The sequence below is a fragment of the Bicyclus anynana genome, chromosome 6, assembly GCF_947172395.1.
Source record: "Bicyclus anynana chromosome 6, ilBicAnyn1.1, whole genome shotgun sequence".
In the NCBI taxonomy this organism is placed as follows: domain Eukaryota; kingdom Metazoa; phylum Arthropoda; class Insecta; order Lepidoptera; family Nymphalidae; genus Bicyclus; species Bicyclus anynana.
The window spans coordinates 1,670,534-1,687,406 of record NC_069088.1 but is presented as its reverse complement, the minus strand read 5'-3'; the positions used below and the strand labels follow the sequence as shown (position 1 = coordinate 1,687,406).

Here is a 16,873-nt window from a genome sequence, read left to right as displayed (position 1 = left end):
ATAAGATTTATTTTTGAATGTCAACTTTGTTACCAAGCTGGATCGTCGTTTGGACTTCGTTCCGGCACCTTTGATACGATTGGTTGAGGCGATATGTAATCGGATCTATTTCTATTGTTCTAGCATCGATTAATTTAATACGATTCATGTAATTGGCATTCAATATACGTACTATTTAGAAAAGTTAACGGCAATTTAAATATACCTATTCCAATCGAATCTTTATTATTAGATCATAATCACCTTTTATTACAAAGTGCTTATATGTAAAATACCGCATCGATGTAGAAACTGAAACGTGAAAATTAAGAGTCACTCCAACTCATGTTGGAGCCAATATTCAAATATTCGATATTTTGCAGGTTATTCAAAATTCAATCAATGTACCTTCGAACCAGAGATGAGTTCAAAAACGTTCTGATTTAATATTATGGACAAAAAAAACCTATTTAATTACAAAGTTAACTATACCAATCTTCTGAGATAACATTGCAATAAAAACTGATAAATAATTGACAACTGAAGGTCGTCCGATTAGATTAATATTTTAATGCTTAGATTTGTGGATAACGAGGAGCATACGCCACATTATCATCAAATGAGGCCCGCCAAAGCGGATGCAATTCGTCCTGTTAACATTATATTATAACTATACATGAACTTCACATACCACAATTTTTTATTATTAGTATTTAACTCTAGCGCTAATAATGGAAGTTAAGCTATTATATTCTTCTTTCATCAGGCAAAGAAGAAATCCATTTAAAAATCAGTATGTAATAATTTCTTTCGTAAAATAAATATGATAAACAACCTCCGCACATTTCAAACTTATCAGCAAATATTGTAATGGTATAGAATTCGCGATAGTAAATGCACGATAAGAAACCTTTCTTCGGAGTTTTATGGGGTCTTAGATAAAGTAGTAATTCAATTGAATCAAGCTCTGTTAAATATAGAACAAAGAACATTTACAGTAAAAGCACACTTGGCATTTGTGATGCATCTTGTTTTTTAGTCTAATTCCAAAAAGGAGGATAAGTTTAATAAATTATCAAAACGATAAGTGAATTTAGAATTCGTACCTTTTATCAAGTCGATGGTGTTCTTCCCGATGGTTGGAAAGCTTCAAGTAGATCCGCGCGGCGTCAGAACGATCGTGCGCTGAATAGACGAACGCGTGCAACTGTCGCAGGAGTTTCCAGCTCAACTTCCACAAAGATTTGCTCATCTTCGGTGTGCACGCCACAAATCTAGGGAGATTAATAATCCATATGTTATCCGAGATATTTCTAGAAGCTGCAGTGGTAACTTAGTGGGTAAGATTTCGGTCGGAGTTTTTGGAGTACTTTCAGGGAAACCGAGAGCGATATTTGACACGATTCTCTAATTTTTCTGGGTTATATGCATTTTAAAATCTTGAGACATACTGTCGGGTGTCCGTGTACCTATTAAAAACTGTCTGGCTTCACCGCTCACTAATGACTTTTACAGCTCAAGGGTTATAATTAAAGATCATTTGATGTAACGGTAAACAAAAACATCAGGAAACTTGCAAGCTTGCAAGTAATCTATCTAAATTACAAAGCATTTGAAGTTTACCAATCTGCACTTCACCAGTACGGTGTTTTATGACGTAAGATCATCTTATTCAGAGAGAAGACGCGTGCTTTGTTGTTAAAAGCGTTATCTTTAAGCGTTTCCTGTTCTGTGAGAGGGTCGATAATTTTGATATGTGTTTTTCTATGAATATACCGTAAAACGAAATAATCTATAATACTATTGTTATAAGAAAAGTAGCATTTGTATGGCTTATTACGCAGTGTAAATTTCCCTTCGTCTATAACAGGGTAGGCGAACCTTTATGCATCAACGTGCCATTTTTTCTAAAAAATGTTTAATGGGGTCATTGGCGTGCCATCAAATAATTTTGACTTTCTGATTATTTGGAGAATAACAATAATAAATACTATCAAAACTCTTTATGAAATAAAGTAAACAAAAGAGGTACATTTTGGAATGTTTTTATTACACGCATAAATTAAATTATTGTAAAATTAGTGTGACTTCTGTTGCTGCAGGTTAGATGACAAATAATTTATGTCAAATACCTACTTTACACATGTTTTATGATCGGCGACGTGCCCAAAATATTGTGTCATGGCACGCATGCCATTGGTTCGCCTACCCTGGTCTATAATAAGCCATGATAGCCCAGTGAATATGACCTCTGACTCCGATTCCGGAGGATCTGGGTTCGAATTAGGTCCAGGTCATGATCGTCCAACTTTTCAGTTGTGTGAAGAAATTATCACGTGTCTCAAACGGTGAAGGAAAAACATCGTGAGGAAACCTGCATACCAAAGAATTTGCTTAACTCTGTATGTGTGAAGTCTGCCAATCCGCATTGGGCTAGCGTGGTGGACTATTGGCCTAACCCCTCTCATTCTGAGAGGAGACTTGAACTCAGCAGTGAGCCGAATATGATGATAATGATAATGATGATTATGATAATAATAGAGTGAGATTTGCTAACCACCGCACTCCTCTTAAACTTTTAGGGACAACATTTAGGATCAGCCTTGAACATTAATTTTCAAAACTTATTCGTCTTTAACAGTAATAGAGAATGAATGTGTTTTAAATTGGAATTGGGCGTGAAATACAAACGCCGAAATGGTTTTAAATATTAGGTATTAAATATTAAAAATTAAAGTATACACGGTAAACAGTGAATAAGTGAATATTTGTATTTATAAGACGTTAGTCATATGTACGTGCGTGCCATTAATAAGGTATCATAAATAACAGTTTGCTATAATTTAATGTTCAGTTTGGAAACCTCTGTTGAACGTTAGTAAATTGTTTGTAATATGCAATTTACATAAAACCGGTATTAAAGTTTCGCTTCCGATTTACCAAGCGTCCGTTTTCTTTGCTGGCCTAACTACGAAGAGAAAGTTTTTTCTTGTTGGACTAGAAACAGTCTAGTTTAAGGTAGACGATATGGAAATTAAGTTTTAATTGCAGTAAATTTATATAAACAATGTACCTACGTGTAAAACTCATTGTTTTTATTAATTTGCTTGAATGAATTTCCTCTGTAGATAGGTATATACACAAGGTTGGCATTTAGTTCTTCATCAACATTATAACCGGCCGATTAAAAGCAGCTGTTAAACGCATTAGACGACAATTTTCATTAAGTCTTATAGGTAAATTATTTATATTTCATATTTTTCAGTATTGATCCATCAACCTGTCTATCTTAGCAAATTTAGAATATAATTTAACTAGCGGACGCCCGCGACTTCGTCCGCGTAAATTTCGATGTCAACTTTACTACTACCCCAACCCTACCCTACCCTACCCCTACCCTACCCTACCCCTACCCTACCCTACCCCTACCCTACCCTACCCCTACCCTACCACTACCCCAAACCTACCCTACCCAATCCCTACATGTACCCTACCCCTACCCTACCCTAGCCCTACCCCCACCCTACCCCTACCCTACCCCAAACCTACCCCTACCCTACCCCTACCTTACCTACACCCTACCCCCATCCTACCCCTACCCTCCCCGTACCCTATCACTATCCTACCCCTATCCCACCCGTACCCCTATCTCACGCCTATCCTACCCCTACCCTACCACTTCCCTATCCTACCCGTACCTCTACCCTATCACTACCCTACCTCTACCCCTACCCTACCAGTACCCTAAACTCGACCCTAAACCTACCCTACCCCTACACTACCCTTACGCTTCCCTACCCGTGCCCTACCCTACCCTGTAACTTCCCTATCTTACTCCTACCCTTAGCAAAATCGGTCCAGTCCTTCGAGAGTAGTGGTATGACCAAGAGAAATAGAGACTTCTATGCTAATAATATAAAGAGGTAAAGTTCGTGTGGTTGTAGGAGGTAATCTCTGGATCTACTGGACCAATTTGGAAAATTGTTTTACCAATAGAAAGCTACGTTGCGAGTGTCATAGGCTATGTTTGATCCCCATATTCACACGGGAACGGGAACTACGTAAATGAAAGCGCCGAGCGTCATATGGCGGAATTTCTGCGTCTTTTAGAAATTTTGTATTATCTCCGAAACTATTTAAGTAATTAACATACTGTAAAGGGCAAATCTTATCTCCATAATATCCTTGTGATTATAAAATAATTTATTTTAATAAGGATTAAAGTTTAGTTGTATAAATAATGACGTAAACCTAAGTATATAAAATTAATAATTTTTAAAACACAAAAGGTACTATATCTGATAATATATAGAAGATAGATATATGGTGTCGCGGACTTTTTTGTAGAACTTTTAAAGATACATAAAGTCTCCATACATTAATTTCAATTTTACACAATAGTTAAGGCAGCGCATGCGAATAAGTCTGTTTAAGAGGATTTTCAGTCCGACCAGTATGACAAAAACTGTGATAACTCGGCTAATATATATGATATCAATATAAAATATAGCCTATAGCACTCCCCGATAATGTAACATTCTACTGGTGAAAGAATTTTTAAAATCGGACCAGTAGTTCCGAAGATTACCCCATTTAAAAAATGTGACAAACTTACAAACTTACAAACTTTACCTCTTTATAATATTAGTATAGATTTACGGTAATTGTTAGCTTAAGACCAAATGTGCCTATCTATTACTTATATCTTAAGTGATTAATTATTTTGATCAAGTAGGTAATTGATTCTAATTTGCCTATCAACTTTGTACGTATCTTGATGTAAGTACATAAACCAGAAATAATAATTTACCTGATGTATATGTGAATTTATAGTAATTACGCAACCCCAATCACTTGTAAACAACTTACACTATCGCAATGATTGAAGACAATACGTCTGAAAACAACCACCATTGACTCAATTTACGTGATGGTTAAGATGTGGAATGAACAAGAACTTTAAAAATAAAATTCTTAGTAGGTACTTATAAAAAAAATAACAGAAAAAAAGCAAAATATGAACATTTAGATATCTGGACAAATGACAGGAAGTAGTAATACGTCAATTGCAGATAAATGTTAGCAAATTACGTCAGAAAAAGGATACGGTATCACATTCGCAGGATTTGATTGCGGTTCACTACGATACGCAATGTCATACCCGTGTCCTGAGATGTGATAAGTTACAAATAGTTTAATGGTTACAAATAACGATTATTTAGTATTACCAGTAAAATTAAATATTTCCAAAGCCAATACAATGTACAAAAAATTATAATTGTCAATCAAGGAAATTAAATAAAAAATCCTATAACACTAAAATCTACTTTATGAATTTACCACAAGCAAAGCTGATATTGCGAAATCGCTAAATAATCAAATGCGAAAAACCATTTGGAAGTCTTGTTAAAAAACAAAATATCCTAAAAAATTGCGACTAAAATAAAACGTATATATAACATCATAAACACCATCATCAAGTTTTTGAAACGCACCTGAAACGTTTAAAAACGACCATGAAAATGAAACACAAATTAAAAATAACTGGATTGCATGTTGGTTAACAAATCCGTCAACCATTATGCAACTTGATTGTACTCGTATAGTAATTCCAAATAGCGCCAAATTCTTTGTTCCTTTGGCAGATACTTCAAGTATCTGCTTTACTGGATATTGCTTACAACTTTAACTGGATATTGTACAAGTTTAACTGAGCTGGCGACTGGAAATGTTCCTTTTAAGAATATGGTAATACTTCTTTTTAGCAAACCAAATAAGTGGTTTAGAGCATCTTGAAACTCTTGGATTTTAGTACAAGTGTAGTAGATGGAAAAATGGTCTTCGCACGTAGCATCATCATCGCAATCATTCACCTAATTCCACCACCAAACAGGAAATACCACCACCAACCAAGAAATACCATCACCAAAGAAGAAATAACACATCCACATAAGTAAAACCATCACCAAACAAGAAATACCACCACCACAAAAACGTATGAACACTAACCTAGTCATGACGTTGTTGTGACGGATGCACACCTTCCTACGAACGTGCATGCTCCCCACCACCGTGTACTGAACCGCGTGCGTCTCTACCTTATCACCGACATAACTAAAAAAGCGATGGCATGGTGATTAGTATGATACTCCAATAACCTAGCATGCGAGCAACGACATATCAACCAATAGCGACGAAACCAGAATTCATTGGTTGACATTTCTCTATTTCTCTCCAATAGATATGTTGTTGGTCACATGTCAGTTCTACTGGAGAAATGCGGTGCGAATTTCTGGACTTGACTTTAATAATTTGTTACTAAAATTTCATCATTATCTCATTATCAGGACTTCCACTGCACGGTAAAGGTCTTTTGTAAGTACATTTAGCGACTCTCTACAACTCGTTTGATGTTATTAAGCCACAGTTTTCGACTAATTACTGCGCTTTCTAGTAATGACATGGATACTTTGTCAATGCTTTTTTGTAGAATATTTCCTGTAGTACTTTTGACTATTCAAAATGAAATAGAAATTACCAATCGATAAACTAAAATTTGCAAAAAATCTGAATCTTATCGATTAGTATCATCATCATCATCGTCATCATGTCAGCCAATAGACGTCCACTGCAGGACATAGGCTTGGACGTCCCTACAAAATTGTAGGGACGTCCAAACATCACCACGTCTGAGCGTCCATCCAGCGAATACTTGCGACTCGCTAGATATCGTCAGTCCACCTGGTGGCGGATCGACCAACGCTGCGTTTTTTAGTACGATGGTATGATTCCAATAAATATATACTATCCAGAATTTCGCACATTTTGCAGCAAAAAGATTGAATTAAAAGTATATAAGTGCAAAAGTAAAGACAGTTTAAAGGTGCAAAAGGAAAAGTTGATTATATTAAAAGAAGTAAATATTTACTTCTTTTAATATAATCAACTTTAAATTAGAAAAGCGTGCAGTGATTTACAGAAAAGTATAAAATCATTTATGATAGTGTTCTAATCTGAACCTAATATTGTTACTTTCAACATTTCACGAATTTCAGTAGGCGTATATTATATTCTATTGAAAGAAATGAATGGCTTTGAGATTAACAATCTACTTAGTCATAGAAAACAACTCTCTCTATGAAATGCTTCATCATAGACATGGCTGCTAGTCAAATCAAAGCAACGAAAACTGCTGTTATATAAATAACACTATCATAATTCAAAGCAAGATAATGAGCGATTTGCTTATTCCAATAAGCAAACAAATCTCTTGTGTGTACATTACACGTTAATCAATCAAACAGGGACCTGTTGCGACCCCTTCGCACTCTGCGCCATTATCAATGTCAAGAGTAATAAAATTAGAACAACATCAATATGTTATATATGGTTTACCATATTTAATATCCTTTTGAAAGTATCGGATGTTCATGATAAATATCGATTCAATATATCTTATTAATTTATTAATTTGCTCATTGATTTGTTAAATATTTTAGCATAGAACATCACATCCACCAGCTTGACATATCGATCCAATTGAAAGTTGGCTACTTCTACAAGCACTTTTGAAAAGTCGATGAGTGTGAATCAATTCCTCCACCGATTTGGAAAGCAGATTTTACCGAGAAAAATAAGCCAGAAACTTAGCAGCTGCTCATTTATAGAAATATGTGTTGCAATTTATAATGTACAGCTTAGGTTATTAAGTAATCCTGTCTGTGCGTAGAAAAGCAGAGCTCCTGATTCCTTGTACCTTTGTCAATACATACTTTATGTAGTGTTCTCTAGGCACTCAGTACTGACCTGAAAAATAATCTTCTTGCTGCGGCATTTATTATCTGCTTCAAATGAACAGATTATCTTCAAGATGAAAAAAAATACTTAACTCCCGTGCCCTAATCTTAACTCCTTAGGCGATGCTGAAACTGCTATAATTTAAAATTGATTACCTGCATCTCGCGTTTACCTATTAGTGTACATATACAGGGTGATTCGGACTTTAGTGCGGACATTTTTTTTCGTGGTTCTGTATCATTAATAGAACATAAATCTACAAACAGTTCGATACATTTTATGTAATTTTTTTTTTTCAATTTATGTCTCAGAAATAACAAAATAATGGACACATTCCCAAACAAACTGCGCAACTGCTGGCGGCACTTTGTAAGACGCCGACAAAGAAATACCGGCAGTAGTCATATCGCTTCGGCTTCGGCCGACGGGGGTGGCAGGGGTGAGGGGATCGAAAAATCCCTGAGGACGCCTGCCGAATTGCCGATGGGCGACCAGTGACAGACAATCTGCCGTCGCTTGCGCATTTAAGTCGAATCATCCTTTAATGCAAAAGTTTGCGTAATAATAATCATCATTTGTATTTCATTATTCCAATCGAAAGTTTATAATTTTTATTATTACTACGCATTATTGATGGTCCTAAGCCCAATAAAGTATGAAGGGAAAATCGATACTCAACTCAAAAGTGACGACCTTTAATTATTATAAAAAATAATAGGTACAAAAATAAACGTAGAAAGGTCAACGGCCCTCGGCGCGGGCGCTCGCTAACCTAGTACCTACCAGCTGATTTTGTAGTTGCCTATTACTGTGCTATTACTTAGTACAGCGATAGGGTGACCCTCAAATTCTGTTTAAATGTTTAAACTTTAGCTAACGATAACTTTGTTATTGTTGAGTTAAAAAAAAAAAGAAAAAATACGTGTTCATTAAATTTTGTTTATGTACAAAATATAAAAATATCCGTACTTGAAAAAATTTCTTCCTGTATATTCTGTGCTATTCGTAGATTTAGATCCTTATCTTACAATCTATACACAAACCCTAAAGCCGTTTTATTTTGAACATAAGTACACTGGCAGAGAGTAACCATCAACCATAATAAAAATTTGTAAACAACACATTAAAAAAGAATTAGGTAAGGTATGTTCATGTAACGTGGTTAGATTGAACAATAGCTGACATAACAGCATATTTGGAAACATCGTTCTAGTTCTACGTGTTATTATTTTGATGCAACTAACAAACCATTTCGCCAACCCGCAACCGTTAGTTGGCGAAATAGTTTGCATTACAAACGACAATTATTGTCCACATTTGTATTGTTTTTTTTTTATTCTTTACAAGTTAGCCCTTGACTACAATCTCACCTGATGGTAAGTGATGATGCAGTCTAAGATGGAAGCGGGCTAACTTGTTAGGAGGAGGATGAAAATCCACACCCCTTTCGGTTTCTACACGGCATCGTACCGGAACGCTAAATCGCTTGGCGGTACTTACGGTCTTAGCCGGTAGGGTGGTAACTAGCCATGACCGAAGCCTCCCACCAGCCAGACCTGGACAAATTAAGAAAATCTCAATCTGCCCAGCCGGGGATCGAACCCAAGACTTCCGTCTTGTATATCCACCGCGCATACCACTTTGTCCTTTTCATGAAAGAATGGCGCTCATTGTCATTTGGTAATGGCGGTCTTATTGTCATTTGTGTAAGCCGATGTCAATTTTAGTTCAGAATTTAGTCGCGGGACTTCTTTCATGAAAAAACAGTGACGCATACCTTACTTCTAAAGTGTCCAATGTCGAAAAACTTCCCAGTGTGAGTATCTTATCTATATTTTGAATTACTTATAATCTTTCGTAATGATTATTATGTAATGTGCCTTTAAGTATGATTTATTAATGCACTTCTGTCGCGTTTATTTGCAACAGTCGCGAAAAGATCGAAAATAAGAACAGGCACATAAACAAATATGAATGATATGCATTAAAAGACTGGGATACCCTGATACGGGTTCAGAAAACAACTATTAATAGCAGACAATAAATTAATACGTGTGTTAGCATCATGTCGAACGTATCAATATTTATTAGCATTTCATTAATTATCACAACTGGAGTAAACAATTGCCTACTGGACTATCCAAGTGCGGTTGCACTAACTGGTATATCTAACACAATATTTGTTCCTAAATGTTCTTGTAAATATTTCTCTGACGCACTTGAAAATGCCAGGCTCATTTTGGAATGTTAAGTCTATTTACTAAATTGAACCAGATTTAGTCTGGTGGTAGAGTTTCAACGTGTCTAGATGTTTTCATCGGCATACCACCAAGCGATTTTGCGTTCCAACATGATCGTGCCAATTTTAAGTCTAAAGTTAACTATAGGATGATCGCATGCCATCAGGTGAGATTGTCGTCAAGGGTTAACTTGTAAATAATAATGAAAATTACAGGGTCGAAAACTCCTTCAGCCTGCATCGTCACTAAAAGATCATGAGATCAAGGTAATATATTATTAAGCAAATATATAGAATTATATGACATATATTTATGATTGATTCTAATATATTTTATACGAATGTAGCCAAGGGCAAACCTAGGTACATAATATACGAGTAGCATAACAAAATTGAGAATTGCACTATATCTACATCAGATTAAAGAAGTACAATATTAAATCGTTGACTATACGAATATGCAAAAAACTTGAACGATCATCAATGTCCTTTAGTTTTTTTGATGCAAAAATCTCATTTCACTAATATATTTTTTATTCATTTTGTCTTTATATTGGACAAAAAGGTGAACAGTTACCCTTCAACGGTGTCAAATGCTATTATCGATAACACCTAATTATCACGCTAATGATGCTTACCTACTGTAAAATTTTCATGATAACCTGACACGGAAATCTTTACCTACTTAATTCTGGAAACGTAGTAGGTACCATTAAATAACTTATCATAAACTCTCGAATACTATTACACGCATAAAATAAATTAACTTTTCAATGTAAGTACCTATTAAAAAGAATATACTGTTAATAATGAATATTCGTCTACTTTTATGAATTTGGCTTATTCTTATTATTACTATTTATTAATACCGGATATATACGTATTCTAAGTACTTAATAGGATTTCTTTGAGAGATGGATAGTACAGCAAAATAAAAAAATAATCTTCTTATAATAATGGTATAATACTTTTTTAAATCAATGACGATTATAATATTACATAATAATCAACTTATGAATGTGTGAGGTTATATAAATAAATAACAATAACAATATTTAAATAAATTAACTCTTATTAAATAATTATACTAATAGTGTTAGTTGAGCTAGTAACAATTTTTACTTTATACATATTTATTTAATGTTGGTAACATTCAACATACCTTTATATCAACGACTAAGTATTTATATATCTACTAGTATATACTGAGGGGACGCTGCATATAGTGGTCTAATAGATAGGGATTTCAATCCAGATAAAGTGACGTATTCATTTAAATTACATTTCCATTATATAAAAATATATATCATAAATTATTGATTGTATACAAATTACAATGGAACCCTATGAGGGTGTTGTATCTAGTAGAGGTTATATTAATTCTCGATCAAAAGTCATAATTATTTTATAGTAAACTTTTTCAGGCGAAAACAATTTTTAATGATGTCAAAAACTCATTATAATAATTCTTTAACCTAGAGGAACCAGCGATTTTTTTAATTTCCTGTCACCGGTAAATTATTGTCATTGTTTTAATATAAAATACTTTACTGTAATTTCGTCACAGCTAAACTCTATAACAGGGAATTCACATGTAAAGTTTAACGTTATTGCGATGTTTAAATAATATGTATTGAAAATTCATATTTCAAAAAAAAAAATAACACAATTTATTTAGTAAACTGAAAAAAAAATTGAAAACGCGAATTCAATTATGTTGGATCCGACAAAATTGAATATGATACCGAATTAAATCAATCTCTAGGTTTTGGCCTCATTAATTTATAGTCGCCATAAAGGCACTCCTTCCAAATGTTTAACTATTGGGCAGGCTATCCTCTCCGAAATAGCCGTTAGAATGCTGTTGTCACAGCCGCGAAGGCGCTGTAGGAGTGATGCTGGTTTTTTACGCAAAATGGAGCGAAACCCATCTCTGCACACTTCCATAAATATGCCACTCGCGTTGCAGTTCCGCCGCCAGCCCAACAGCATCCTAAAAGCATTATTGTATTGCAGTCGGAGAGGTTTTTATAGTTTTTGTAAAAAATCTAATCTATGTCTATACTTATAATAAAACTGGACGAATTCTATACATTTATTCGCAATTTGAGATTTTACTTATACCATTCGTAACAACAAACGTTAGCGTGGCATAAAGTACGCCAGCGCCATCTAGAATCTATATTTGTGATACGAATTCTGTACATTCTGTACATTGAAGATATTTTGAAAATTTTTGTCGGGGGGCATTATTATAATCGATACTGAAGCTAAAAATATATTTTTCGATTTTTTGTCTGTCTGTCTGTCCGTCCGTATTTTTTTGTTATTCGGGCATCACGCTGAAACTACTGAATGAATTAAAATGAAACTTGGCGCGGTTTAAGACCATAATACGGAGAAGGTCATAGAATACTTTTTATTGCCAAAATAAAATGAGAAAGAGGTGAAATAGGGGTTGAAAGTTTGTATGGAAAGTCCTTAATTTTTAGAGTTACAGCTTCAAAATTTTGTTCATAAATCATAACAAAGTACGAAATAAATGTAATTCGAAAATTTTTAAAATTGAACTCCTAAAGTGGTGAAATAGGGCTTGAAAGTTTACATTGATTTTCACGCGGACGAAGTCGCGGGCGTCCGCTAGTAATAAATATGTAACTATGTAAGATTTTTAAAAGGTAACCCGGCGGGAATCGGTCTGTATGGACTCTTTGCCGCTGCTACTTAATAACTACCCAGATTAACAAAATGACTTCCATATACTTTTAATTTAGCCTGAGTGTAATTGTAATTGCATAAGTGTTATTCCGTAAATCATAAGATTGATATCCTAGCCTAGTTCACTACTATTTGCCACGTTAATAGTCTTACAATCAATAAATTTTATATTCAATAATGTTACTTATTGTTATTCATATTTTACAATCACTTCAGTCACCAACATGAAGTCTATTTTACCACATTTACCTACGTACCGTGTACTGAGTGAATAGTAATAAAAGTTCCAAATAAACAATCACTATAAATTAGTCCTACCTACTAACCTTTGGTTTATTGGAAAATTTAAAAAAAAAATATTCTATCTTAGGTTTTATTGGAAATTCTTATAGTGAAAAAAAAAATACTCAAAATATGTAGCAAACCAAACACCAAACACTGTAGGTACTAAAAAGTAAAAACCAATACGCTTATAGACGTTACTACGTTATGTTATACAAGCTCCACTCCATGGTGTTGTTTTTGAACGGCTCAATATACTACAGCATCTATAATTTATGTATGTTACGAACACCTGTTCTAAGTAGTAACTTGGAAGCTCCTTACGTAAGTAGCTCGTTTTTCTTAGTGTAGGACTTACTGACGTTTGTAATAGCACTAAGGGTAATTTGACGACCTTCGTGGTACAGTGAATTTAAAAGACGGAGGTCCTGGGAAGTCGATTCCCAGCTGGGCTAGTTGAGGATTTCGTAATTGGTGCACGTTTGGCTGGTGGGAGGCTGGCTTCGGCCATTGCTGGTTACTACACTAGCCTTTTTTTATCGTCAGAGTTAGCACGGAACTGCATAGCATTACATCGTGCTAACTGCCTCTAGTGTATTTCCCTTTTCTTTTTCTCCTCTTTTTCCTTTTCTTCCCTTCTTATCATTATTTTCCAAATCATTTATGCATATTTCTGCCACTCGCCCTCGCTTGTCAGCATACGCGCAATCAGGCTACCGGAGTGTACGTGGCCATCTGCCCCATGTGTCGCCCCTCTACCACCCTAGCCTTTACCATACCAAGACGTACCGCCAAGAAATTTAGCGTTCCGCTACGATGTCGTGTAGAAATAAAAAGGTTTGTATATTTCATCCTACTCCTAACAAGTTAGCCCGCTTTCATCTTAGATTGCATCACCATCCAGGTGAAATTGTATTCAAGGGCTAACTTGTACAGAATATATAAAAAAATCGATAAAGACGACTTACTTGGTGACAGTGGCGTACATAATATCGACTGGTACTCGATAGGGTAGCGTGAGCAGCGACACGCAGCGCATGCCGCGTTGCCGCATGACCCAGTTGACGATGCCGGTGTTGGCAGAGTCGATCGCTTGCTGGAATATCGTCATCACCGTGTCCGGCAGGTCGTCCACGAGCGCTACCTACAATGGGGACCTAGTCATGTCATCGTTATCAACCATAGATCTCATATTAAAAAGTGGATGCACAATCTGCGACCAAAAAACGTCCCCACTTAATGAGTGCCAAACACAACTTCTTCGCATCCTGAATTGGGTGTCTACTAAGTAGTCGCATTTGCAAACTCAACCTTAAACTCAAACTTTAAGGTTGAATTTGCACTAAATTTGGGATTATATTGAATATCGGACTATATTTAAAGGACTTTAGGTATAATTTTTTTTACCAATAATTCTAAAACTGTCAAAGCAAAATTGGTCAGTTTTTAAGTGAAATTTTCTTGCCTTACACGTGATCTAATAACTAATAACTTTTAATTTAATTTTGAGATAAAAGTCGAAGTTAAAATTAATTTATTTCAATTAGGCTTAATTTACAAACATTTTTGTTCTCATAGGGAGAGTTTAGGGCAAAATACGGCTGAGAAGCAATTGTGTAAATTGTAAAGGTTCTTTTATTAAATATTTATTTTTGGTATATAGATATAGATTGTGATGTGTCGATCTCACATACCTCTCTATGCGTCTTGCACTGTTCACACTCTGGATCGTATTCGTACGCGCTGTCGTCTAGGACATCTTGCAATCTGAACGTTGTCTGCACCTCCAGACACCTATAGAGATTTTTTTTAAAGAACTTGCCTCGCGTTTTGCACTTATCAACAAAAGTGATACCTACATCATACATCAGAGATATTAAGCTTGAGTTTAAGCAAAGCTTAAAATGGCATATGACTTTGAACCTTGATAATAATAGTATGATATAGTTTTCACTTATCATCAGATGGAATGGTTAAAAACTATCGCCTATAATAATACAACATCCGGCATAACAAATAAATACCCTCATATACCCTCATCTGTTATTTATTTGGAATAAGAAATAAATGATGGAAAATATTCACATTGCAATTATGGTTGCCTATAAAAAATTGCGGTCGTATAATTAATGATTGTTTTTTTTATTAAGTTTATTTAATCTACTTCCTTCATTAGTTAATTAAAAATACTAGTTAAAAGAATATACTCAAAACCTAAAGGTTGCGTAAAGATTACCAGTTTTCACACTGCAATTGTGGGGTTACAAATTACGCTACGTACAAAGACGTACAATCCAAGAGATTGAGTGTACCGGTACGAAGCCGCGCAGATACGTCCGAGGTAGGTATGGATAAAACCTGTACCTCTTCCATGTAAACTTGCTTCCATCTAGACTGCATCGTCACTTAACATAACGTGAGATCGCAGTCAAGGGCTAACTTTGAGCCTCAACGGTAAGAGCGATCGGACTCATCCACCCCCTAATACAGCCTTTCCCGACTAGTTGGAGGGGAATGGGAATATTGGTCATATTTAAAAAATAAGGCAAACTAGCGGACGCCCGCGACTTGGTCCGCGTGGAATTTAGTTTTTCACAAATCCCTCGGAAACCATGGATTTTTCCGGAATAAAAAGTAGCCCATGTGTTAATCCAGGCTATAATATATCTAAATACCAAATTTCAGCTAATTCGGTTAAGTAGTCGAGGCGTGAAAGAGTAACAAACATTCATATCATTAAAATCATCAGTTTTCGCAAATCTTGGGAAACCATGGATTTTTTCGGGATAAAAAGTAGCCTATGTGTTAATCCAGAGTAAAATTCATTTCCATTCCAAAATTTAGCCAAATCGCTTCAGTAGTAGCGGCGTTAAAGAGTAACAAACATCCAAACATACATTAAAACATCCATACAAACTTTCGTGTTTATAATATTATGTAGGAAGTAGGATATTCTTTAAAAAAAAAAACTTGCCAAAGAATTAAAAAAAAAGAGGTATGACGTACCTGGTACACGAGATCAGTTTATTGCTGTGCAGATAGCGCAACGCGTCGTCGAAGCCCTGCTTGCACATGTTGCTGAGTACCTCCGGCTTGGGCGGGAACAGGATCCGCGCGAACCGGTTTATGTTCTGCCTCGAAAGCTCTATGCTGGTGTTGGCTATATTCACCTGTTTTCGATATTTTTTTAAAAATTAACTTTACTCAACTAAGGTTTTACAATTTAAACTATCGTGAGTGTTATTCATATTAATTGATTATAAAACACGGCTAAAACTCACGTGATATTAGGTCGGAGTATGCCCGACTAGTTTCGAACCCATACAGGGCCCTTTAGATTTGGCCCAGGATCTGAACCCCGGACCTCCACAGTGGACCAACGAAACAATTATCTAGGTACTAGAGTAGTTTAACTTAACTAAAATTTTTCACTGCAGTTTTCTGAAGGAGATCGCAGTTAATGATAAGACCGCATTATGATTCATATGCATGTCCATAATATGATATCCTTTAGCTGAATTAATATTTCCATATCGCATTCGATAAATTTACGTACATTATTACGTACAAAGAAAAATGTGTTCTGTCATTATGTAACTCAAGAGTTTCTATTATCTTTGAAGCTAACCGCGACCGACCTTGGCGCCGGCGGACTGTTTCATTTACCTACATCTTTATACTTACTACTTCCGGTTTTATAATGACAATGACTCAAAATAGAAGAAAACAATATGTAGAGTTAGGTACTTTGTGTAATAGCAATATTTTAAAAATATCAGAGCGTGTGTGTGAATGATAGTGTATTTTTTATGAAAAATTCACCATATCCTCATGAGAAATTACGCTTGGCTAGACAGA

General features: G+C 35.2%; 1 protein-coding gene across 2 annotated transcripts in view; it reads right to left on the bottom strand.

Annotated features, from left to right (window-relative positions):
• The window catches only part of LOC112053492 (uncharacterized), a 39,331-nt gene that overhangs the window by 18,861 nt on the left and 3,597 nt on the right, over nucleotides 1-16,873 (bottom strand). The window contains exons 4-8 of one of the 2 annotated variants that reach the window (XM_052882251.1): nucleotides 16,022-16,185; nucleotides 14,710-14,809; nucleotides 13,984-14,159; nucleotides 5,989-6,093; nucleotides 1,086-1,253 (exon numbers count right to left, since the gene is read on the bottom strand). In XM_052882251.1, the coding sequence (XP_052738211.1) occupies nucleotides 1,086-1,253; nucleotides 5,989-6,093; nucleotides 13,984-14,159; nucleotides 14,710-14,809; nucleotides 16,022-16,185 (713 nt within the window). The remainder of the gene's footprint in view (nucleotides 1-1,085; nucleotides 1,254-5,988; nucleotides 6,094-13,983; nucleotides 14,160-14,709; nucleotides 14,810-16,021; nucleotides 16,186-16,873) is intronic. The other variant, XM_052882252.1, reaches the window with a different exon arrangement.